General features: G+C 38.5%; 1 protein-coding gene across 5 annotated transcripts in view; it reads right to left on the bottom strand.

Annotated features, from left to right (window-relative positions):
- Positions 1-26,672, bottom strand: part of LOC139981476 (protein unc-13 homolog D-like) — a 46,292-nt gene that overhangs the window by 4,636 nt on the left and 14,984 nt on the right. For 3 of the 5 annotated variants that reach the window (XM_071993886.1, XM_071993889.1, XM_071993890.1), the window contains 23 exons: positions 26,622-26,654; positions 22,866-22,976; positions 20,424-20,483; positions 19,983-20,049; positions 19,763-19,879; positions 19,213-19,393; positions 18,823-18,945; positions 18,200-18,389; positions 17,341-17,430; positions 13,004-13,107; positions 11,819-12,200; positions 10,592-10,716; positions 9,756-9,918; positions 9,191-9,294; positions 8,485-8,694; positions 7,519-7,708; positions 6,989-7,063; positions 5,705-5,812; positions 5,160-5,444; positions 4,555-4,728; positions 3,844-4,096; positions 3,155-3,193; positions 2,759-2,882 (listed from right to left, as the gene is read on the bottom strand). In XM_071993886.1, coding sequence (XP_071849987.1) covers positions 2,759-2,882; positions 3,155-3,193; positions 3,844-4,096; positions 4,555-4,728; positions 5,160-5,444; positions 5,705-5,812; positions 6,989-7,063; positions 7,519-7,708; positions 8,485-8,694; positions 9,191-9,294; positions 9,756-9,918; positions 10,592-10,716; positions 11,819-12,200; positions 13,004-13,107; positions 17,341-17,430; positions 18,200-18,389; positions 18,823-18,945; positions 19,213-19,393; positions 19,763-19,879; positions 19,983-20,049; positions 20,424-20,483; positions 22,866-22,976; positions 26,622-26,654 — 3,308 coding nt within the window. Of the gene's footprint in view, positions 1-2,758; positions 2,883-3,154; positions 3,194-3,843; positions 4,097-4,554; positions 4,729-5,159; positions 5,445-5,704; positions 5,813-6,988; positions 7,064-7,518; positions 7,709-8,484; positions 8,695-9,190; positions 9,295-9,755; positions 9,919-10,591; positions 10,717-11,818; positions 12,201-13,003; positions 13,108-17,340; positions 17,431-18,199; positions 18,390-18,822; positions 18,946-19,208; positions 19,394-19,762; positions 19,880-19,982; positions 20,050-20,423; positions 20,484-22,865; positions 22,977-23,532; positions 23,967-26,621; positions 26,655-26,672 lie in introns of those variants that run through there. The other 2 variants (XM_071993887.1, XM_071993888.1) reach the window with 2 other exon arrangements.

Genomic DNA, 26,672 nt, shown 5'->3' on the forward strand with positions numbered 1-26,672 from the left:
TAAGAAATGGTTTTACTAGAATGGTTAGAATACTGTCGTGCGGAATCACTTTGATAACACACTTTCTGTCAATATGTTACTTCAGGTGGTATATTTGTACTGGAGAGGGGGAATGAAAAAAAAAGGTTTTACTAGAATGGTTAGAATACTGATGTGTGGAAATCACTCTGAGAACACACTTTCTGTCAATATGTTACTTCAGGTGGTATATTTGTACTGGAGAGGGGAATGAAAAAACATGGTTTTACTAGAATGGTTAGAATACTGTTGTGTGGAATCACTTTGATAACACACTTTCTGTCAATATGTTACTTCAGGTGGTATATTTGTACTGGAGAGGGGAATGAAAAAACATGGTTTTACTAGAATGGTTAGAATACTGTTGTGTGGAATCACTTTGATAACACACTTTCTGTCAATATGTTACTTCAGGTGGTATATTTGTACTGGAGAGGGGAATGAAAAAAAAAAATGGTTTTACTAGAATGGTTAGAATACTGTTGTGTGGAATCACTTTGAGAACACACTTTCTGTCAATATGTAACTTGAGGTGGTATATTTGTACTGGAGAGGGGTATGGAAAAACAAAATGGTTTTACTAGAATGGTTAGAATACTGCTGTGTGGAATCACTCTGAGAACACACTTTCTGTCAATATGTTACTTCAGGTGGTATATTTGTACTGGAGAGGGAAATGGGGGTAAGAAATGGTTTTACTAGAATTGTTAGAATACTGTTGTGTGGAATCACTTTGATAACACACTTTCTGTCAATATGTTACTTCAGGTGGTATATTTGTACTGGAGAGGGAAATGGGGGTAAGAAATGGTTTTACTAGAATTGTTAGAATACTGTTGTGTGGAATCACTTTGATAACACACTTTCTGTCAATATGTTACTTCAGGTGGTATATTTGTACTGGAGAGGGGAATGGGGGTAAGAAATGGTTTTACTAGAATGGTTAGAATACTGTCGTGCGGAATCACTTTGATAACACACTTTCTGTCAATATGTTACTTCAGGTGGTATATTTGTACTGGAGAGGGGGAATGAAAAAAAAAGGTTTTACTAGAATGGTTAGAATACTGATGTGTGGAAATCACTCTGAGAACACACTTTCTGTCAATATGTTACTTCAGGTGGTATATTTGTACTGGAGAGGGGAATGAAAAAACATGGTTTTACTAGAATGGTTAGAATACTGTTGTGTGGAATCACTTTGATAACACACTTTCTGTCAATATGTTACTTCAGGTGGTATATTTGTACTGGAGAGGGGAATGAAAAAACATGGTTTTACTAGAATGGTTAGAATACTGTTGTGTGGAATCACTTTGATAACACACTTTCTGTCAATATGTTACTTCAGGTGGTATATTTGTACTGGAGAGGGGAATGAAAAAAAAAAATGGTTTTACTAGAATGGTTAGAATACTGTTGTGTGGAATCACTTTGAGAACACACTTTCTGTCAATATGTAACTTGAGGTGGTATATTTGTACTGGAGAGGGGTATGGAAAAACAAAATGGTTTTACTAGAATGGTTAGAATACTGCTGTGTGGAATCACTCTGAGAACACACTTTCTGTCAATATGTTACTTCAGGTGGTATATTTGTACTGGAGAGGGAAATGGGGGTAAGAAATGGTTTTACTAGAATTGTTAGAATACTGTTGTGTGGAATCACTTTGATAACACACTTTCTGTCAATATGTTACTTCAGGTGGTATATTTGTACTGGAGAGGGAAATGGGGGTAAGAAATGGTTTTACTAGAATTGTTAGAATACTGTTGTGTGGAATCACTTTGATAACACACTTTCTGTCAATATGTTACTTCAGGTGGTATATTTGTACTGGAGAGGGGAATGGAAAAAAAATTGTTTTACTAGAATGGTTAGAATACTGTTGTGTGGAATCACTCTGAGAACACACTTTCTGTCAATATGTTACTTCAGGTGGTATATTTGTACTGGAGAGGGAAATGGGGGTAAGAAATGGTTTTACTAGAATTGTTAGAATACTGTTGTGTGGAATCACTTTGATAACACACTTTCTGTCAATATGTTACTTCAGGTGGTGTATTTGTACTACAGATGGTTGGGAGGGGGATGGGGAGGGGAGGGGGAGAGGGAGAGGAAAGGGCAAGGGATGGAATTCAGAAAGTGGTTTGCAAGAATGTTTGAAGTACTGGTGGTGTGGAAACCTATGATTACAACAGATATTACTTCAAGTGCCACATTTGGACCAGGGGATGGGGGAGATGACATTGAGAAAGTGGTTTTCAAGAATTGGTAGCATTCTGTAGTGTGGAACCAATATGGTAACAGACAAGGTGTTTTACTTGTACTGAGTGGTGAAGTGGGGGTAGGTGAGGGGAGTGGGGGGGGATGGAATGAATTGAGAGAGTGGTTTTGCAAAATGATTAAGGTACTGTGATATGCAAGCACTATTATAACACCCCATCAATAAATATAACTTTAGGTGTGTGTGAGTGTGTCTTCTTGTACTAGGAGAAATAATGGAAAAAAAATGATTGTACCCAGAAATTTGATCATTTAGTACTGGAGTGACTATGTAAAAGAACAGCCGCTATAAGACTGTTACCGTCTGCACAAAAGGCAGCGATTCAGCAACCATGCTTGCCACGTGCAGTGTAATAATTACAGTGTGAAAGCCCCCGTCCCAAATTTATTAATTTTTTTTATTTCTCTGTAGTATCAAGACCAGTATCGGGAACGAACGAATTAATTACTTACAAAGTGAAAGTCTCGTTGAACTCTGGATCCAACGTCTGCGAATGAACTGCCGTTTTGAATATCTTGGACTTGTACATGGTCGTCTCGGGGCAGACTTCTACTGTCACGAACGGATCGCTGAGACCTGCCCCCAAAAAATTGAAAAATGGTTAACAAATAAAAATATTGAGATGATGGGGTTTCATCTATATAGCTGAAGGTTTAAAGCATTTGCAACTTTGTTATTCATATTTTTTGTCCCAGAGGTGGAACCTATATCATCAGAAGAAAAGGAAGTTGATTATAACGCTAGTCGAAATCAGGTGTCGTGAGGATACTAGAGCGATATATTTAACAAGGTATGGTGGGGGCAGGGGGGTGGGAAGGGGGGTCGATGTTTCTAAACGGTTATCTCACCTGATCTATCCATTCCTGGTAAGTCAGAAGCATTACAAACTGAAATTAACAAAGAAGAACAAAATATAAAATGCTAGATTATTAAAGGGATGAAAAATTATGATGAACACAATATGACCACCAACTTCATCTACTTTCCTGCTACACTAAAGGCCTTTTTGCAAATATACATCCCTGCTGAGACTCCCTCCCTCTCTCCTGGTTCCTACAATGTTGATGCCATTCTTCAGTTTGATTTCATCCCCCTTTCCATCCCCCCTCCCCCAAAGATGATAAGCATCAACCTCAACCACATTCATACCCCTCTTTTCTTAAAAAATAAAGGCTTTTCCCACTATGCTATTATTTCCTCCCCTCCCTCTCCCCCTCCCCCTCCCTCCTACGCTACCACCAGAGTTGTAACATCAAGCCACTTCAATTTTCAAGTTGATTCATTGGGTGTTATCATCAAGACATGACTTACGGCACCGACTCAGGTTACCATACTATCGGATAAACCTCAACGAACTTCACTTCACAAAGTCCCTTCACTTTTTGAAATCTACAGAATCGAGTTACGACAATACACTTTACTAACCCAACAGATGAGAGATCTTTGACACCATCCATAATAATGATAATCAATTCTTTTTCCCATTTTTTACAAAGCACAACAAATGACTACCGGCCCATCGTTCCCCTTGCCTCACCTTTGACGACAATCGTGGTATCACCGTCTGGTTGCTCCTTGCAAGCGATCTTGACGTTGATGATGCCAATACTCTCCTCCGGTCGTCTGACGTCCTTTGACATGTCCGTGCAGTACTGTAACATCAACCTCTCGGAGCTCAGGGAGTTTATGTCCAGCTGGGCTACCAGGGTGTGGTATTCTTCCGTCTTGGTCTTGGTGTCGTCTAACTTGATGGCGGGACTGTGGAAGTATCCCTCCAAGCAGTTTAAACTCTGAGCAGGAAAGCAAATTATAATTTAAAACATTCTTAGAAAATGGAAGCTATAATTCTGACAGTTTCATTTCCATCCTATAACTTAGTGAGAATGAAATCACAGGTTGCTACTGTACCATAACATCTCTTTCAAATTTGCTTGAACAGAAACTATATTTGTCATGTTGTGGTCTTGTGTTGTGGTGAAAATTGGTTATTTCCATCTATCCCCCCCACCCTCCCCAATAAAAAAGATGTCATTATTGATATTTTTATTGTGCCTTCTTCTTTTGAAAATGTAGTTGTTGAACAAGCATCTCATCCCAATACCTAACTTTATATGTTTGCTGAGTCCATCATGATGCCAACTAGACTGTGCTACAGAACTCCACATACTCTACAACATGGCCATGAGATGAGGGTTATATGATCATTACTAGACCAATGTACAGTTCCACAGTTCCAATTAACATTTACCTCTCGCAGTTCTTCGTAATAATCTGGCGGCTTGCCGACTTTCATGAGACGAGCTATTAGTCTGATGAGACCCTCCCAGAGAGCCAGGGTGAGTCTGGGGAACAGTTGTGCTAAGAGTTGTTTGTAGAGGGTACCCAGGTTATCGTCAATGTACTCCATCATGCTATCAAGAACCTAGCAGAGAAAGAGAGGCAAGAATAAATCAATGGAGGCATCTTAGCGAGACGGGTGAAATATAGACTGGCATCCTTAGAATAGAACAACCCAAAGTAGAATGGTACCTTAGCAAAGAGCAGGAATATAGACTGGCATAGTTAGAATAGAACAGCTCAAGGAAGGATGGCACCTTAGCAAAAGAGCAGGAATATAGACTGTCATCCTTAGAATAGAACGGTGCAAGCAAGGTAGAATGGCACCTTAGCAAAAGAGCAGGAATAAGACTGGTATCCTTAGAATAGAACAGACCAAAGTAGAATGGCACCTTAGCGAAGAATGAAAATATAGAATGACATCTTAAAAACAACAATAACAACATCACACCACATATTTCAATTCTACACAAAGTTCAGAAACCAGAAGTGATTTCAAGAGCTTATATTTTTTACCTCCTCTTTTGATTTCTTTGCAGGATCTGTAACCTTCTTCATGTACTTTAACACCTCCTGACACATCTTCTCTGCAATGTTCCTCTCCAGGACGCTGGACATCATCCTCACGTGCTCACTGGCTCTGGCCGTCAGCCTCTGGAATGTCGACAGGGTCAGTTTGCCAGCCTCGGGGTTGCTGTGCTGTTTCACAAACAGTTCTATATTTTTCTCCCATTCTAGGAGGTTCGGCAGCGTGTCCAGGTACACCCGCACATGTTCGATGTTGTTTAAAGTAATGCACAACTGGTTGGAAATAAAGGAACAGGGATGAAAAGTTGAACTCATCATCTGATATTTTATGCATAAAATGTCCTTCATATATATATTGATCATGCTAACTGTTTTGCTCCCTTTCCTAACCTGAGAAGTGAATGAATGTGAGGTACCAGCACCGAGAGCACAAAACTTCAGGGAGGGGGTAGGGAGGGGGGTTGTGGGGGGGCATTGGCAGAAGGGAAAACTAACTGATGGGAAATGAGATATTTGAGAGATATTGCACATACTTTGTCCTTGATGTCAAAGGTCTGGTCGGGACTTGTTCGATAGAATCCACTTTCTTCAAGTCGAGAGTGAATCTGTAGAGCATAGAGCTTTGCACCTTCGCATATAGCCTGGGAGGAATGAAGATGAGAAATATCATGAGGTGGAGAGTGATTAGTATTAAATGACGAATTTGTGATAATTTATAGATGTAAATATTTCTTAAATTTAAAACTTTTTACACTTATTTTTTTTATTTTTATGGTAATGGTGGGTCATAAAATTCCAAAGCAACACAACTGGATTACTCCTTGATATTTCATTTCAAATAAGGTTCAATCAGTTTGTTAAAGCTGTTTAAACTTAAGAGGTGGGCCGGTTCTCTCCATCCTGTAAACCAACCATAATGGCTAGAATATGAAGTCTCCATTCAAAGAGCTTCTTTTTTTTTATGTGTGTTTGTTCAAATATTTTATCAAACCATCTTAGTATTACTCAATACTGAGAGTTAATGATAGTGAAGCTAATGATGTAATAGCTATGGGATATAAGCAAGGAATAACCTCAAAAAGTTACACCAAAATTTACCCAACAAGCTGTAAGAAAACTGTCTGCCCCACAGAATCCTGAAAATTCATTGTCGACGAGGATTAGTATGACTTCAATTAAATACCTAGTCATTGAGTCTGTCACAAGTTAACCAAGAATGTATGTATGCATTTTAGATCCTCCTGCAAGCAGGAACTCCCAAAGGAGCCATCATTGGCTTATCAAAGCCGCAAGCTCTCAAAGTCAGTCTACTTAGATTCATATTTAACGTCCATGATTATGAATTGTCAATTGTCAACAACTCTGTAACTGGACGACATACATTAATCTTGGAGTGACTCGAACTCGGGACCTTATGATTGGAAGGCACCGGCGTTAACCACTGAGCTAACACTCCTAATGATATCACCTGACAAAGATATCACCTGACCACTCACATTGAGTACGTAGCACCTGCACAGTTGGACGGGGACTTGCGCTTAGTGCGTGATTCATATAATTATGTACATTATTACATTCTCTGAAGAGATTACACAAGCAAATGTGCCTGGATCGATGAAATTGATATCATCACAAATAACATCCTACTACTAATACACCACACATCAATACTCAATCTTGGTTTAAAAAATATGTCATCTTGGTTTAAAAACTATATCAGTTCAGGTACTTCTTGAATGTAGCTAACAAAAAAATAGCCTCTTTGTTTCTTTTCTCGACTGCAGCTTTTCATAACTTTGTGGATTACTACTAATTACCTCTGTTATTCTTGCAATAGCTATGCAGTTACTATCTGGCTCCTCGAACCCGATACTGTTCCATTCCTGAGTGACCTAGAGAATTTAAAGAGGAAAAGAGAAAAATTGTATCAACCTCTGAAAAAGAGGACTTGACATCTAACAACTGAATCGGAGAAGTTGACCACAATATACCAAATATTTCAAAGACCAAATATTTCAATGAGAAAATTCAGTCTAGAATGTCATCGGAAATTAAAACACATTTATGCAGCACAAATCACTACTTCCATTCCTCATGTATGGAAGAGATACACAAAGTGTCCGTTTGTTTAAAAAAATATTAACAGCAAAAAAAAAAAAAATTAACAGCAACAACAACAACAAGCACACAAAAAAAAAAAGGAAAGTAAATTAAATTAAAACTGAGAATACACAAACAAGCAACAGACAAAGAAGCAAAATTAATAAAAAAAATTAAAAAAACAATCGAAAAAACCCCCAAAACAACATAACAAGAGTCATTTTTGTTGAGTTTTTTGGATAATTACCTTTGAGAAACATGATTCGACGTCTACAGCGGAATGTGAATACTTGACCACTGAATGGACGAGCTCCATCTCTTTGTCCACTTCCAACGCCATTTTGACACGTTGAGATATTTCGTGTTGGAATGTGACCAGCCAATAGATAAGTGGTTCCTGAAACCATTTGTGGTAGTGCAACAGATCCAGCTCGTCTCTGAAGGAAACAAAATTAAAAAAATATCCAGTGAGATGTGATTAACTTTTACACCAGTTGCTAAGAAATCCAAACATTACATGATAAATTTTAACAATTTGTGACAAAGGTAAAAATTTATGTCAATTCACTTTAAAGACCATCTTTTTCCAGGGTTGAAAATTTGCTTTCTTTAATTTTACATGAACATTATTACAAATGCCATGAACAGAGATGATCCCATTTCAATGGAGGAAATTCTACTTCATCCCTTTGTTACCCCTATCCCATCCATACACCCCTTCCCCTCCCCATCTCCCTGCCACAAACATTACCCACATCTAAAACAAGACAGTTGTGGATAATAAATGTTGTCCTTAAGTTGGATTTTTCAACAATTGTATTCCAATTCCTGGAACAGCAAAGGGCGCTATTTGACACAAACAGATGAAGACAGCCACACCTTGTAGAGACCACAGTTAGGAACAAGCTATACTGATATGGCCCTTGCAAGTGTAGTAACTTGGATCAAAGTTTCTCTTTGCCTACTTCTTCTTCATCCCTTTTGCTACCCCAATCCCTCCATACCCCCCTTCTCCTCCCCTCTCCCCCCTCCCTGCCACAAACTTTACCCACATCTAAAACAAGACAGGTTGTGGATAATAAACGTTTTCCTTAATTTGGATTATGTCTTCCACTGGACATTTACTTATACTTGTTGCAATGCTGCTAAGCTGGTGTCTCTTTTTTTGTGGGAGGGGTGTTTGTTACCACTCATCCAGAAGGGTATCACTTACCCGTTGTTTATATTTTCAGCGAGGATCGTTACCAGTTTCTTGACCGTGAAGTAAAGCCGAAGACTGGCGATGCTGGACTCGCTGATATTTTCAGGAAAGCGTTTGTATTTCAGAAGATAAAACGTTATTCTTTTAATCATATCTTGCAGTGACTTGGACAAATAGTTGTCTGTCACCTTGGCAACCACAGAAAAATATTTCACATTGAACCTGTGAAGGGAAGAAAGTGAAGAAAAACAAATCTTGCTTTATTTATTAATATCAAGCAAAAATCTTAGGTTGTATAAGGAAAGATGAAGCAATTTATTTACAAGACAAGATAAGACAAGTAAAACACAAACTGTTTAGTTTTGGAATGAGTTGCGAAAATTGTAAAATTCTGGTAGTAGTTTGACCCAACAACAATGTGTTACAGAAATTAAATTTGCAGTTAATCATATCAAAACACCTTTCCAAATATTTTTACCATTCCATTCATCACCCAGAAACTGTTCTATCGAGAATGAAATCACATACCAATAGCAAATTTTGGCAGAGATTTCAAAAGTTTGGACATTTTCCATTATTTTGAAATATGACTTGCTCAGTCAATCTATGAATTGCATTGTTGCATGATTCTACTATACCAAATAGAATATTGAACATTAATAAAAATCAATGCAAAAATGCTGATTTATGAAAATAAATGAATATTTTCTTAACTGACCTTGCAAAAGAGTTTTTATACTCCTTCATCGTCTTGCAGTAGACACAGAGATCGCTAAACACGGAAATAACTTCATCAATCACTGCAACCAATTCCGCAGGTTTCTAATGAGATTGAGACAAAGAATATGATTATAACTTCCGAGGATTGCTCTATATAAACTGGTAGAACATAAACTATTTTTATAGGTTTATAGATAATGTAAAGTTAATTACACCCTCCACCCTCTAATGAAAACAGTGTTCGAAAAAAAAGGGGGAAAAAGAAAAGTGAACATTAATTATGTGACCTATTAAGGTTAAAAATGTAGACATCTTCTTAGTTATAAACAATTATTTTATGATTTGCTTTTTATGCAGTTGACTTCAAGCATCTATGATATTAAAAAGATAAAATGTTATTGACCACCAAAACCTATACATAATGCATATTAATTTTTTTCTTTCTGCATTTGTTTTCTATAGATAAGGTATTATATACAACCTCAATGAAATAATAGGAGGAGAGGGGATGGGTGATGAGTGGGAGAGTAGGTGGGTGGGGGATTGGAATAACAGAACCTTACCAGAGGTTCATCTTGCTGTGGTAATTCCTTCAAGTTTTCTATCAGCCATTTCCGTGTGTCTGTTGTGATGGCCGTCGTCAACACGTCTTGCATCTTTTCGTGAGCAGTTCGATGGTCCACAGGCCATATCTTCATGGACAGTACCGTGTGGATGTTCTGGAGCCTGAGAAGATGGGAAGAAGTTAGAATCTTTACTAACGTCAGTGAATGACTTAGCTCACAGGTGCTCAAAAACCAGCATGTAAGATTTGACTGAAGGCCCCAAGATCGATTATATGCTCACATCTGCAGGCATGGAAGTAAAAATCTTCAGTTTGATATGCAATATATCTAAACATTTAAAGGAACGAAAACATTCAGTGCAGGTTGCAATTCAATACCATCTTTGTTTTATAAGTCATTATTAACCATAATGCTGAAAATGGAAATGCATTACAAATTATATATGAATCAAAGACAAATGATGTTGGACTTCAATTCTTCAGGTTTCTCTTGTTGATATTGAGTAAATAATAAAACTGTTTCATGAACTTTCATAGTTTTTATGAATCGTTGAAACCCGTTGGATGTCAGGTAAATATACGGCTATAAGAAGCTGACATGATTGCAATGAACTTTTTCAGACCATTACAGACCATTTCCAACAACCGAACTTCTTGAAAAGCAGATATCCTGGATTTCGGAACAAAATTCTGTATGTTGTTTCACTATCACATGTATATCAATTTTGATCTTTTGTGCTTTAGTCATGTTTTGAGACAGTTCTCATACAGATGTCAATGACTTCAACCACAGACAGGGTACAAAGGTACTACATCTTGAGAACAGTGGCTTACCTGTAAAGTTGATGTATTTCTTCCAGGAATTCTGGCTTCCCTGGAGGAAACAGAGACGGTCCATTCTCAATATCCTTGAGACACATATCTATGTATTCAGTCACAGAGCCCTCTAACATTGTCAGCTGTCGACGAGAGAAAAACAAGGTAAATAAGAATTTGAGTTTTCATGTAATCTAGTTTGCTTTGAAAGTTTTTCTTTATTGGGTGGGGGGAGGGGTAAGATTATATATTTACTGTCACTGTATTTTTGTTAACTAGAAGAAAGAACTGGCCAAAAATGAAGAAAATTGAAAAAAGACGGACAGACAGACAGACAAAAATTTCTCAACAAGAAGGAAGCAAACAGCAACACTCTTAAAGGGAAACAAACGCTTTATGAAAACAATACCAAATAATCACCAAATTAATCACCAAATTAAATCAAATATTCAATTTCAAATTTTCAATGTATTCATTTACTGGATGTGAATGTTTGACTGGATTAGTAGGGACATCTTCACAGAGGCATACAGCCTGAAATTAAATTGTTTTTCCTTACAACAAGATCATGATTAAATTAATACCCGGTCCAGAAATGATGGTTTCGGCAAACTAAGGATACTGTACCAGTATAACTTGCTTGACAAGTAAGTTATCAGAATAACTTACCAGAATAACTTACTTGACAACTAAGTTATCAGAATAACTTACTTGAAAACTCCATCCTCCAAGAAGCAGGAAAGAAGAAAATGACATCAGACTTATCAAATCATTAAATCATCATCCTATTTCCTATAATTATCCCCATTCTGCTTCCATTTTTTTGTTCATTTTAAATATATTTTTGGGAACCAGGTACAGTTACATATGAAATGTCACACATAGGCCAATGTCATGCAAACACAAATTAGCCCAACATAGTTTGTGAATACCTCATTGAATAATTAGTGTCCAGACAAGATGCTAACTACCTTAATAACATTTTTTCAACATTCTTTCCAATTTTTTTTTTTTTAAAATGTCTATTATTTCTTATTCCCACAAACCTTACAAAAGACTTACATCAAACTCACAGACCGAACAAGTTTTCACAGATTTTACATTCAGCCTTGCCTACTTTTCTAACAAAAAAACAAAAACAAAAAAATGGGGTGCTGTTAATTTTGTAATTAATTGAAAGAATTCTTGATAGCATCCCTTCATCAAAGTGCAGTAATTGTAAAATGAGTCCATATATTTATTTACCTCATGAGTCATCCATTTGGGGTTATTCTCCAAGAATTCCTGGTGGTTTGCCTGCGGTTCGTCCACCTCTGACGGACACAGCAGAGCAACAAACTCTGAGTGGATGCTGTAGGTTATCTCCCGGAATACTCGATCCATCAACAGTGCCGGTACCTTCCCCTCTAACCCCATCTCCGCCTTAGGGGAGTCTGGAGAATCCCGACCGCCCTTTGCCACATCTGGCTGGTCCGATGATCCTTGGACAGCAGTGTCTGCGGCACTTTTGTCTTCTCCATTTTCTGATTCCGTCAGACCTTTGTCGAGGGCAGCCATTTTGACGAGTTTCTTTAGATATTTTTTGCTGCTATATTCTCTGACGTACTGCAGCATGCACGATAAGTGGCTGGGTATTAATAAAAAGTCAGAAAACGGAACATTTGCATCAAAAAGTGGTTGATAAACTTTTCAAGGCTGAACAAACACAAGCAATTTGATCAGATAAAAATTGGTAAAATACAGATATACATCCCGCAACCTCTTGTATCCACTTTAAATTTTGCTTACGTGTGTCATGCATACCCTTATAAAACTGTCTATGGTAACATACCATAACCCTTTGCTGACCTTGCAAACCTTCAAAATAGTTCTAAATCAAACTAGATACAAAATTATTATCTCAGTAGGAAGCCAAAAAAAGAAACACCCATCGTCAGTGACACACACAAAGCTTCATAAAAATTTTAATATAATTGTGACCATTTATGGCTATTGCTAGCAGATTTGCAGCCAGTATACTGCAGAAATATCTAACTACCATACGGCAGTTTTTTTGTATTTGGACACCGATTACAAGAGTCAAAAGAAAGAGCACCATCGGTGAAACTAGGACGCCCTCCTAGCGAACACCAAATGACAGCTAATGAGTGAGTATCAAATGATTCTCTTCTCAAAATTCTGTCCGGCCCGTAGGCATATTTACATATAGTAATAATCAGATATAAAAAGCAAACTGGAATTTCTTTCTTTATTATATACAAATTTTATTCCAATATTTGTGATGGAACTTGTCAAGTCAAAAATTTAACAAATGACCTTGTTTGGGGATTTTGGTATAGAATAGCATTGAAAACTAAAACAAAAAAAAGATGAAATCTAACTGAAAAAGCACGTATTAAAATTGGTTGAAAGTATACATAAGAGACTTACACAATCAGCTGGGCTAGCTTGCTGATGTCTTGCAGAATGGCATAATAATCAAGAAGATGCTGGCTTAGTTTACTGAGCTTCCCATCCCAGGGACCCTTTCTTTTCTAAAAATTAAACAGTTTAAAGGAAAGAAGACAAGAACGAAATCAAAGTTGTGATCTTTAAAATCCGTTTAGCTTAAAGTTAAAGAGATATATGCAACGTGGCTGTTGTATATATATATCTGAAAATGTAGTGAGTTGGAAAATCAAGAACAGTGAAAAAACTTCCAGCCTCCACTGGGATTCGAACCCGGGCCTCCCGCTTTATATGCGGAAACCCTAATGACTAGGCTATGGGCGCTGATTGTATGTCCAGAGGTTCGAAACTGGTAAGGAAGGTCATAATTCCACTGTAGGCATTTGTCACCTGTATCGAACAATACTAGTTTCTGTTTTGGTATATATATATATATATATATATATATATATATACAGTGAAATTATGACCGAGAAGTACTACAGTGAAATTACAACCTTCCTTACCGGTTTCGAACCTCTGGACAAATTCCTGACAAAGGTTCTAACCTTGTCAATCGTTTCCCTGACTTGAGGTCTGTTCAGTTAGTTAGTTAGTCAGTTAATTAGTTAGTTAGTCAGTTAGTTAGTTAGTTAGTTCGTTAGTTAGTTAGTTAGTTAGTTCGTTAGTATATCAAACTTCCTTAACTACAATGCCATAAATTGTTTAGAGAACACTTTCATTTGAATTATCATTATGTACTGAGGCATATACAGCAATGTTTCTATACTGTAGGACAGATTATGTTTGCATTAATAATGCATATAATTTAATGTCACTACAAGCGCATGTGCAAGACATTTTTGTCACCACACTGAAACTTTAATGCTGTCAACCTGACCAAACACAAAAAGACTGTTTTAGCCATTTATTAAATTTGAACATTATTAGATATGTTCCTCAATCTTAAACTTTAATATTCCCTGTATATAGCATTACAAACATTTACACCATGCTAAATATCCAAGGAATTATTTTTTTAAAGTTAAAAAATCCAATCCAATTTTTTGTTTGCATCAAACAGAGGCACAGCATATATCAACTGTTGTTCTCTTTTGTACACATAATACAGCTCCAAGACTAGTACATGCAAAAGTCTGTGTGTGTTACAGGGGGTGGGGAGGGTGGGGGAGGGGGGTGCAGGGGGAACTAGGGAAACATGTCAATATCAGCATGATATGAACACACAGTCTATAACATAACCACATCATTTCTCAGTAGGCCTTCCTTTTATTCTCCAGCAGTTATTGCAAAACCTACAATTAGTCTCAATCCAACTGAAGCTTGGTCTATACACAAAAACCAACAGTTCATTTTGAGGCTCTCTCTTAAACCATTCTCAGGTAGGATGGACAATTTTTCCTATCTCAGTTTTCAATTACTCAATCTTTTTCATTTGCTTGCCTTTACATAGTACTTTATTGAAATATTTTACAACATTTGAGACTAGAACATTCCAAAACGACCATGTAAGATTGAACTCTGAATGAGCCCACCCTGACCCAGGGCACTTGTTGTAGTATGTTTGCAGTACGTGTATAACTGAAACAGGTGGGAGCAAACCGGCAGGGCAAAGGTCAAAGTTGTCAAACTCTCTTTTTGTTGACTGATGAAGTATATGTAAATTAAGGCAAACCGTATGTACTCAGTAAACAACGGAGCAGACTACATAGTTTGTAAACTTAGTTCACTGTAATAAACACTTAATGTTAGGAAGACACAGGTTAATTACACTGCATAAGTGGGTTCTACCACATCAACGATATATCTATGTGTTCTTCTACAACAGCATAAGTGGGTGGGTTCACCACATTAACTGAATATATGGTTGACACTTGAATACAATTTACACCAGACTCAACCGTCCCACTTACTGAAACCTTTTATTTATCTAAACCCAGCTCAAGTCCCAAGCAATTACAACAATGAAACAAAGACTATACTGTAAATCTAATTTTTGGATTAATAAGTACTCTACCCCCCCCCTGTCATCCCCACCACAACTCCCCTGCACCCTGTGAATTAACAATAACTACTTCAAACACTAAACAAGGTTTCTCAAAATCATGGGATTCAAATGGCAGCAGTTACTTCAAAGAGCATATCTTGCTCTAAAACATCCCATCACACAACACCTCTGGCCACTCCCCTCCCGCCCCCTTACCTTTAACCGTCTTTTGGCAACCACACTGTATATAGGGTGATTCCTTGCACTAAAGAATAGCTGAGTTGAACCTTGCGCAACAGCTTCTAAATTGAAGTGCCCTTTTCCCAAATGGTTGACTATCTGCTAATTACGGGAGTGTCCCCCAGTTCTGCCATCTCACCATTTACTTAGCTTTTTGTGTCTTCATATCTCACAATGTTTCCATTATTTTAAAATTTGCTTGTCTTCCACACCTCTAGTATACAAGTTTACATATATGCTGACTGCCCCCCCTTCTCCCTCCACCCCTGCAAAAGACAGAGTTCTGCAAACCTAAACTAATTAAGACATATACATCTTCACCTCCAACTGCACTTTAAAATAGCATCCATCACTAATAAAAAATGTTATCTACTTCAGTTCCAGCAGACTAAACCGTCTCAAACATTTGGTGTTAATTGTTGTTAGACAACGTCTTCTCCCTCCTTTCATAATTTGAGTGAGTGAGAGGCAAGATTCAACTGTACAAGCTACTGCTTTAATTCAAAGTGGATTTAGCATTGTATCCCTTGACAACAAACAACTACCAAAAGACCTTTGATATTTGGATTCTGATAAACGGCATCTCCACTAAGCTTTAAAGGTCTTCAGGTATTTGGTTTATACAAATATTTAAGGCATGCCTTAGAATCGCCAATCACAGTTTCCCAAAAATACTTAAAATTCCTGACAAAGGTTCTAACCTTGTCAATCGTTCCCCTGACATTGAGGTCTGTTCAATTAGTTAGTTAGTCAGTTAGTCAGTTGGTTAGTTAGTTTGTTAGTCAGTTAGTCAGTTAGTTAAATATCTCACAATGGGGAAACTGTTTTTAGGGTGGTTTGGAAAATTCTTGCCACACCTTTGCCCATGAGTGACAGTATCACTAGAATCTCTTTTATAACAATGGCATATTTGGGGGCAACACGGATGACATTTAAAGCCTTCTAAATATGCTACTTCAGGCAACCAACCTGCTCCTAAAAATTAGACAGGTACAAGTAGAAGCGCTTGACTTGTAAACATTTATGAATGCCTTCTTATCACCCTGATATCAACTCATGCCAGATTAATTCAATCACTTAAAACATACATGTTCTAGTTTCTTTTATCTCTAAATCTTTAACATTAACTGTTTTTGGAAAACGGCTAGAGATAACCTTATCTGTCTTTTGTTTATAATAAGAACCGATAAATATTGTTTTGATCAACAAGTGTGGTCTCGCAGCTAACTTACAAAATACAGTCAGTCAAAAATTTGTCATTAAATCCTTCACCATTATTAAGTACAGTGACGATGGGAAGATATGGAAGGTACAGTTTCTTAACTTTCTTCTTTCTGACACTTTATCAAAACCCTTTCCAGACCCTTCTTTGACCCCCTCTTCACCCACAGACTCCCCTAAGCCTAGCCCCCTTCTCCTTCCATACCCCACAAATAAAAATCGTCCTTTATCACTCATACAGTGCACAGAAACTTGTAGACTGATAACTATGTTTCTCTCAAGGAGATTATTCACTTTGACACATGAAAAGGAAGCCCAACCCCCACCCCACCCACCCCCACCCAAACACTTTCGCCCTCTTTCAGCTTCCATTATTTGAAGAAACATTTCTTCTGTAATAAATAGCAAGAGCTAAAGAGTAGACTTTCAATAATAGCACAGAAATCACTCATCGGCCACATAAATTAGCACATGTGGCATAAAAGTTCAGCAGCCATTATAACATTTGCATATTCAAATTGTCAAACAAGTTGTCTCCTCTGACACCATAAAGATTATATAAGTTGGTGCCTATACTCATTGTAAACTACAGAAATCCTAATAAACTGTTTATTCGACATAGAAACAACAACATAATACTTTAAATATAAGACTAAGACCTGACGTGACTAAGAAACATTTTTTCAAGATCGAACTGTACACTGAAGCTTGTGATCTCTCTTTTCTTACCTACGAGTGAAACCTGAGGTACACTTTCAGGGGACGGAACTTTGTCCTCAAGTCCACCCAACCCAACCCAACAAACAAACAGACAATGTCAACACCAATCTAGAAATTCACCCATAAATAAATAAAGATCCAAACATCATACCTCCGTAAAATGCACTTCGGCTTCGTACGTGTGGACTGCCGCTGACAGCTGGTTGTAACAGTCAAACCGAGCGGTGGCATACCCCTCTTCCTAAAGTAGAATGAAGCAATCAGGAGAATATAAAACAAGTATTAAAACCCTGAAGTACACTTTATTCAAATTAAAAGAGGAAAGATTGGGAAGCAAAAGAGGGAACCATCGATAAGAACGAGATGGTTTTCCTAACCTTGAGGCAACGCGACATGTACACATTCTGGACTCGAAGGCTTTGTATGCTTGCCCCCCCCCCACCCTTCCCCTTCCCATAATTAAGTTTGAAAAGCAAAACCTGAAAATAGAATGCTTGGTGCGTCTTGTCTGAAATATTCACAGATGAAGTACCTGATCTTTGGCGCCTCTAGGTAATTGCCCCATCTTCTTATTTTGATATCTGGCAAGGTATACACTCAAGCAAAAGAGGTAGCTAGGGTATGGGGGAGGGTGGACGTGTCACTGGGTCGAATCCCAGTGTGGTAAAAAATGTCTTTATCTCTTTTTCCATTGCTTGTAATTGCCAAGTCAAGTTTCCCATTGTCCATTTACTTATATCTCTCTATATATATATATATATATATAAAATATATATATATATATATTTATATATATAAATATCTCAACTCTAACTTTGAGGGCAGTTCTCAAAATTCTTCCTCAATTACTTATCATTAACAAAATTGTTTTGCATCTGTTTTGTTGAGTTTTGTAATACAGACCACTCCATCAAGCCGAATAAAGCAAAGGCCAATACCATTGGCTAAAACAGTGTAGTAAAAACACACATGTATGATTAACTATTTCCTAGTCCTACCGTTAAACTTACCACATCTTTTCTTGTGTACTGCATCTTAAGCCTGCACTGGCCCGTGACGCTATGCTTCGAGGATCCCTTCTGGAGCCGGTACCATTTCTCAACTCTGGTAGCTGCGGGGATGTCGGCCAGAGGGATCACCAACTGACCGATGAAATCGTCGCCTGATTTATTGATCCCGTGTTTCATGTGACGAAAAATGCTGAAAGGATGAATGAGTTTGAGAGAAGATATCACAGACCAGCACATCATATGCCAAACTTGTGGTAAAATATGCGGTATATATTCAGTAAGCGTCTCTACTTAAACAAGCAGAAACTTTCTGATCAAGCAGCCATCAGCGACAACTCAGAGAATATTTCTGGAGATTATATTGGAATCTGAATAAAAAATTGTCTCAAGACACAGTTTCATGTTGGCATTAATCACAAGCACAGACACACATTATATTTTTCAATTTTTGATATTTTCCTTATTATCTGAAGTGAAATTTAGCTAGAGAAACTAATAAACTGTCTTGACATGGGTTCCAAAAATTTTCCAAAGTAATAAAACAAGAATCCAAAGAGAAGTCCACCTATACAGTAAAATGAATGGAAAACAGAAATAGAAAAAAAACAAGAAATATTGCCTACTTCTTGACACCGGCCATTTTGTGTCCTCCTTCAACGCCCTTCATAGCAGACCACAGGCTGGTCTCCTCGTCAAAGTCCCACATGGTGATGCTAAGGCTACGACCTTCGATCGCTAACACCTCCCTAGATGTGCAAAAAAACCCACAAAATTGATAGAGCTATATGTAGTTGAGTTTTGATGCTAATGAAGGGGGGGGGGGTCAACATGTGACAGTTTGGTGTTGAATAAGCAGGGCTCACAATACTGTGGTGACAGGAGGCCATGGACCTCTCCCAACCCCAACCCCCAATAATCAGTATTTTGGCTATACAGAGCTCTTGCTACTGCAGAACGAGTCAACTATCAGGCTTAAATTACTGGAAAAGAAAATGAGAGTAAAAAATACTTGCATGTGAAACTCTTCGTTCCAAACCGGATGAAGCGTCTCCTTCTGACATTCCGTCTTAAAGAAGGCTTCCGCACCTTCCATCCCAGGAATCAGATCGGTGATATCGTTGGACTGTTTCCGTGGCAACCCGGGACTCGGAGGCTCCATTTCACCCGAACTGACTGTCTTTCGTTTCAGCTTGCCTATCAGGGTGGGAGGGAAGGTCAAACGCACGGTATGATATATACCTTTTTAATTCTTTCTCTCGGAATATTAAAACGGGGGAAGGATGACAGTGCACTGGAGGAGGGGTAGCTACTCTCCTTCCGGGTCATAGGTCACAGTTCAAACTAGGTTTAGAGGGGGCTGTCCATGTGGTTGTAGTAGAAGGACAGATATGTTGTCAGAGAGGTCCACCCTTTTCTCAAACCTTTCATCTTAAATTTTTATTTTTATTAATTTTTAATAAAGCAGTATTTTCCTTGCAACAAATGTAAACAGCTAGATTTTGGGGTTATCATTAAATAACAAATTATTTAAAATGTCTGAAAATTATTCAAGGTCCCCCTCACCTGGGTTGGCGGCTTCGGTTTGATCGACCACAGATGTGGAATGCTGGAGGCTGGAATTGTCACCTGCAGCAGCGCCCTTGTTTAGGAGAGCTATCAGACAGTAGGGGTCACTCAAACCTAAAGAATGGAGAAGAAGAAACAAAAGTGAAAAAAAAATGGCGCTATTAATTAAAGGATTATCCAGGCTTGCAGGCTTCAGATTATTAAATTCTCATCTTACCATTTGCATCCATGCTCTTGATATCCTTGGCTTCCACAACTGTCACCTTCAGTAGGTAGCTACTTGGCTGTAAGACAACAACAAAATAAGATAAAATATAGTAAGCAAACTTACTTTATCGCAGTGTGCTCTTCCCACCCTTTTTCTATCCTCTTTTTTTTCTGATGGGAATTTGGTTAAGGCTTCAAATACATCTTTACAACAATACTACAATACTGGTCCCAGGTCAAGAGTGTGACTTCAACATATCCTCCACATACCCTAGCTGTGATAATGTTCCTTAAACCTAATTTCATTGCCAAACTTAAACTGAGACCTGTCATATTCATGTAAGTGCCTATGATTTAGAAAAACGTAACCAAAAATAAGCCAAAATGTTATCTTTCTCCCCTCCCCCCTTCCTCCCCCTCCCCACAGAATTTAATTTCAAACTTTACTTACAATTTTAGTGAGTTCCTTCTTCACCAGTTTGCCATGCTCAGCATTGTCCACACCAAAGACCTATTGAAATGATATAAATAATAAGATGAAATAATAAGAATGCCCCAGAAATCAATAGCAACTTTTATCAAAAAAGTGCCTCAAATTATGTAGAGTAGTATTCAGATAGAATGACGCTATGTTTGACACACAAAAAAAAACAACCCCTTGTACATTTCCACTAGGGGTGGGGGGGGGGGTTTAATTTATAACTGTGATGAAGCAGCTAGATGACACAATATCAGTTTCCTTTCTTCAAACCATTGACGTAGTTGGTTGAAGAAAAACGATGCTGTGTAGCTTCCAATATTGTAGGTTAACCTTCATCAAAACTTTTATTTTAAATTAAAAGTAACTAAGCACCATTAGTGTAATATTTCATAACATCAACTGTACTTTTTTCTTCTATTTTCTCCATTACTACCCAATCCCCCCCTCCTCGGTCTCCTTCTTTGACAAGAAGCACTACTGCCAGATAGTGTACTCAGAAACCAAGTAAATCAAGAGAGGGATCCTTTATAATAATTTCTGTCAAGTAAATCAACAATATTTCTTTTCGTATTTTAAACAAGTACACTTGCCCTTTGATGATTAAATACACAACTCTTGAATAAGTAAATCGTACGATGCTCGTTTCGTAAATTCATTGATTTTCTGGGTTCAACTATTAAGCTTTCCCACCTAGTTCCTTCTGTTTTACGGTCCAATGGATTCGAGATTTACATTATAATCCTAATATTTTCTTTGGATTACTCGTGATCTTTTTCACTTCAGTTGTATTGTCTCGTTTTCTTTGTCTGTGGTTCACATAGTCAATATTCCGACCGACCCGTTAAATTTCCTCAAACAGCTATACATCTCACACTACCTTTCAATCTACCTATCAAGTCTAACTGAGTGTGTATGAATATATACCAGCATGCAGCCTACAACTGTCAAAATCATCCTATGAGTGCGTTACAATAAAACAAGCAACAATAGTTAAAGTGCGGTTATGGAATCATCCAGGGATGGTATTTAAAGCGGTGAAGGGTAACAACTTCCAAGTCCTTGGATATGTCTGACTCTGACTAACCATGCCCCTCCCTCTCTCAAACTTTTGTTGTGGGGCAGTGGCGGAGCTAGGGGTATTGGTCAGGGGGGTCGAGAATGGTCTGTAGGGGCGGAGCAGAGCGCCATCACAGGTTGACGCAGAGCGTACAGAATTTTTTTTTAGTAAATATACTCCCTAGATCGCCGGAAATTACCCTTTCCAGGCCTTGCTAATTTGCAGATAAACGAAGAATAAATATTGTCATCGCCAACAAATGGGAAAATGTCAAAGGGTAGATGAGAGTGCAATAAAAAAGTCAATAATCGCGAATAAGTAAAAAGTGGTAAAAAGCTGAAAAGGGCACCAGCAGTCCATTTGAGTCCGTCAGGGGGGGGGGGGCATCCGCCCCCCTGACTGCATGGACGCTCCGCCACTGTTGTGAGGGGGGTCCACAAATTACCTAGTGTATCTACATGTACCGGAGTATATGAAGGATCTCCTCCAGAGGTGTAACCCAGGGATGATGTCAGGTAGCACACGTACTAAATAGCCACTATTAGCTTTACAAGCTCCGTCTGCAATTGTCTTTGAGCTCAATATTGACAAATCTCCTGACCTCTGATATTTTCAGAAATGTGGGATGACGAAGGATGTGGGATAGTTAACGACGACTTTGTATGCAGAGTAAACACTTTAGCTGTTTGTTACTACAGATGCAGCTAAGCAGTTAGAGTTGGATCAACACAAAAGACACGACTGAAATTCTGAACATGTACTAGTTCTAGCAGTGAATACAAAACCAAACTGTTAGTCATAGGGAAACTGTTACCTAGCATTCACAGTAAACATAAATAGTAACTTATATCTACAAATGGAGTTTAGATGAGGATTCCCTAACCTCCTCCCCCTTTAGCCTCCCCTCCCCTTCCGCCATCTTCCCTCCCCTCCTCCCCATTTTCTCTCTCCTCTCGATACTGAAAACCCCCTTCCCCTCAATTCCCTCCATAGTCGAAGAAAAATAATTTTATTCGGTAAAATTTAGCGCACGTTAGTACAAATACAGATAAAATATAATTCATATACACTTACATTTGCTCGATCCCCTTCTTCCCATTGCTCCGACGACCCTTAATGATCACAGTGGATTGACATGTACAAATGGTACTAATTTAGAATCCGTACCATTCCTAACCCCTAACCCTACTTCCTAACCATAATTCCTAACCCCTAACCCTACTTCCTAACCATAATTCCTAGCCCCTAGAAAGCTTTCCCATTCATATGGTACAGATTCTAAAGTTAGGCCGTACAAATTACCACTGACTACTTATTTGAAGGAATAATTCAAAATCACGCTGCCCTTAACTCACCTTCTGACAATGAGCTACTAATGCCAGGGGATTGCAGTCCACTGTCTCCATCCTACCGAGAGGATGCAACAGAGTCTGGAGTAACAAGCCATAGAAATCTGTAAACTCCTCCTGGAGGGCAAAGAGAAATGTGGAGGAGAGAAAAATACCACAGGGGTGAGAAACTCTGAAGTAACGACCAAATTAGAATATAATCGAACCACGTCATTGCTCCCTGAGCTAGACTAAAGGTACGATACTTTATTAAATCCCAGTGATCCACACTCGAAACCGAGCGATATATGCGAAAACCGATTCGGCATTGCTTAACCGTATGTAGCAAGGGTATGTATGCCAGGTAAATTGCTTGTACCCATGTGATAGGAGGTATAGAGTATCTGGCAATGCATGAAACTATTGTGGTATGGGTAACATGGATGCTTGTACCTTTGTGACACCTTTGAGTCGAAAGCAGTGTCGAGACAAAGGCTAGATCCACGTGCGAGCAAGGTTTTGACGTGAAAGTCTTGCTAGAAACAGGCTTAAAAGATGAATATCAATAATGAACGATCAATGAAAGAACAAAAGAATACATCAGAATATAAAGAGTAAAAGAAAGTTTGGATCAACTTTTTTTCACATTGCGTCGTTTTGTTACCATCTGCAATGTAAAGTTGGGAAACCCTACCATAGTTTCTAATCCTTTCCCCCAGTAATGGCCCCGTCGGTCATCCGACATACAGGTATAAACAGGTTCTTCAAAGCCCACGCCCAAATCAACTTCGTCCTCGACGAAAAGATGGTGCGAGGAATGAACGATGGGTGCGGAACCGCGTTTCTTTCGGAAGGCCTTGTTACGGAGATCTCCTCTCTCGGGTAACGTTCTCCTATTTAATATGGGGCTTCTGTGTCCCCCGATCACATGATGGTGATGATGATGATGCGATAATGTTTTACTGTTTGAATTCATCATTCTGCCGCCTTGAAATTTCAAGTCGATCGATTATAATAATTAAAAGAATTTCAAAGTCAGTTTTTACACCAAAGAGTGACAATAAATCAAACACATTTAAAGGACAGCAAATCAGAACTCAGCTTGCATCCATTTCCTAACTTTGAGACATAAATTCTGGAAGCTGAAATTAAGTTCTAAAATATCCAGCTGGATTTCAGTTCAAGTTACATCAGGCAAAATTCCACAATTGTCACATCTGCAACCTGTTGCTTATAAAACCGTTGTCAAACAGCTCATTAATATATTCTGGGCTTAATTTTATAGCTTAATTCATGCAACTTTTAGCAAACCTTCACAGCATATGCCAATTTCGAATGAAATTGTTTCCAACTTGCAAACAACTTTGCAGGAAATGTAGGCTAGATATTAATTAGCCAGGAACGGAAAAAGGAAGCTCTAATTTTGATTGCTGATGAAACCCTGCAAATACACTTTAGCAACCCTGAAAATTTCTTCCAAGAGCTTTTCTGACAGGTTTTAGAACTGGTTCGAAGAGAGAGGTACGAAGTCTTAGTCAAAATTGTGATATGAAATGAGCGGAAAGTAAACTTTTTTTTCTCAAGGTTGCCATTTGAAAAGTTTGAAAAGGTTCTCTATCGACTGATGATGGTGTCACTTTGCAGTCATTCCAGAAAAACTGGCAATAGTAAAAGATGATGAATGTTCGAATCGCGCTCCTTAAAATCCAGATCCAATTCTTATATGATAATATCGTCGAGCAAATAAGGCACTTGAAACCCTTCCAAGTCAAAACAGTTGGAAATTATTCGTCCCAGATGCGAAACTGAACATGCTGTTACCTACTCCTACATAAAATGAAAGTTCTCTGCATACACAAGTCTGTTTATGTAAACACTATGATGTCGTTTTTTGATGTACAAGGAGTATAAGCTTGCGAATAAGTAATTCCAAGTTCAGTAGATGCCTGCTAAATCACAGATATTGGTGTTTCATATACAGTAGTACTCTCTCCTTAACACAGCTAGTACACATTTCCTTGGTCTACCCCTTCCAAATATGAAGTGTTTCGCTGACACCAGGAGATTCAATAATGGTATTATTTAACAATTAGCATTCTCACAGCCACTCCACCTGCCCCGATTCGGCCAATAACAGTTGTTGGAACAGTCCAAAGGACTCAACGTCCCCCCAGTGGGTATTAGAGGAAATTTTATTGCAGGTAAGATAAACACTTCATTTAACACTATTAAATGAGCCATTTGAATTCTCCAACAAGGATAAAGTCCATGGACACAAAGGGTGGTTGAAATACAAGTCCAATCTCGACCAGTGGTAGGTACCAGCACATAAAAATTTACCTCTTCCCCCTAATCCTGAGCTGTCCTTTCTGAAGAAGAGGTACTTAAGTCATGGGGATGAAACAGCCAGCAACTTTAACATAAACATATAAAGCAAGCATTGTGACCAGAGACAAAGAAAATGATGAGGTCATAGATGGAAAGTGATGGGTGTTTTAAGGGGTTGGTTGACAAATTGTTTTAGTCAGACCAGAGTTTCACACATTAGATGAAAAGTAATGTGTTAGGTGAAGGTGGATATTTGACACGGTTGAATATGTCACAGCTAACAAGGGCATTTTACCCTATCAAACTATAACTATATTGCAATTCTGCTGTGTCAGGACAGTATCGTCCATAATATTATCAGCAAGGACTCTGGACTGGACAGACTCATTGCAAGTCTGCTGTGCCAGGACAGTATCGTCCATAATATTATCAGCAAGGCCTCTGGACTGGACAGACTCATTGCAAGTCTGCTGCGCCAGGACAGTATCGTCCATAATATTATCAGCAAGGGCTCTGGACTGGACAGACTCATTGCAAGTCTGCTGTGCCAGGACAGTATCGTCCATAATATTATCAGCAAAGGCCTCTGGACTGGTCAGACTCATTGCAAGTCTGCTGTGCCAGGACAGTATCGTCCATAATATTATCAGCAAGGCCTCTGGACTGGACAGACTCATTACAAGTCTGCTGTATCCTGACAGTATCGTACATAATATTATCAGCAAGGACTCTGGACTGGACAGACTCATTGCAAGTCTGCTGTGCCAGGACAGTATCGTCCATAATATTATCAGCAAGGACTCTGGACTGGACAGACTCATTGCTGCAAGTCTGATGCCTCCTGACAGTATCGTCCATAATATCATCAGCAAGGACTCTGGACTGGACAGACTCATTGCAAGTCTGCTGTGTCAGGACAGTATCGTCCATAATATTATCAGCAAGGACTCTGGACTGGACAGACTCATTGCAAGTCTGCTGTGTCAGGACAGTATCGTCCATAATATTATCAGCAAGGACTCTGGACTGGACAGACTCATTGCTGCAAGTCTGCTGCCTCCTGACAGTATCGTCCATAATATTATCAGCAAGGACTATGGACTGGACAGACTCATTACAAGTCTGCTGTGCCAGGACAATATCGTCCATAATACTATCAGCAAGGACTCTGGACTGGACAGACTCATTGCAAGTCTGCTGTGTCCTGACAGTATCGTCCATAATATTATCAGCAAGGACTCTGGACTGGACAGACTCATTACAAGTCTGCTGTGCCAGGACAGTATCGTCCGTGATACTATCAGCAAGGACTCTAAACATATTATTGAATGATACTATGTGAATTGGTTGTATCTGCACAGTCACTAAATTCATGTCATAAAACCGTCACTAAAAATTGAAGCCAATAATCTGTTCTAAATTCTCACAATGTGAAATTCTTAATATGGCTCTTACCTCCTGAGATGCTGTTCGGACTGTCCTTGGCCTCTGAAAAGGGAAAAACAA

This window comes from Apostichopus japonicus, chromosome 15, assembly GCF_037975245.1.
Source record: "Apostichopus japonicus isolate 1M-3 chromosome 15, ASM3797524v1, whole genome shotgun sequence".
In the NCBI taxonomy this organism is placed as follows: Eukaryota; Metazoa; Echinodermata; class Holothuroidea; order Aspidochirotida; family Stichopodidae; genus Apostichopus; species Apostichopus japonicus.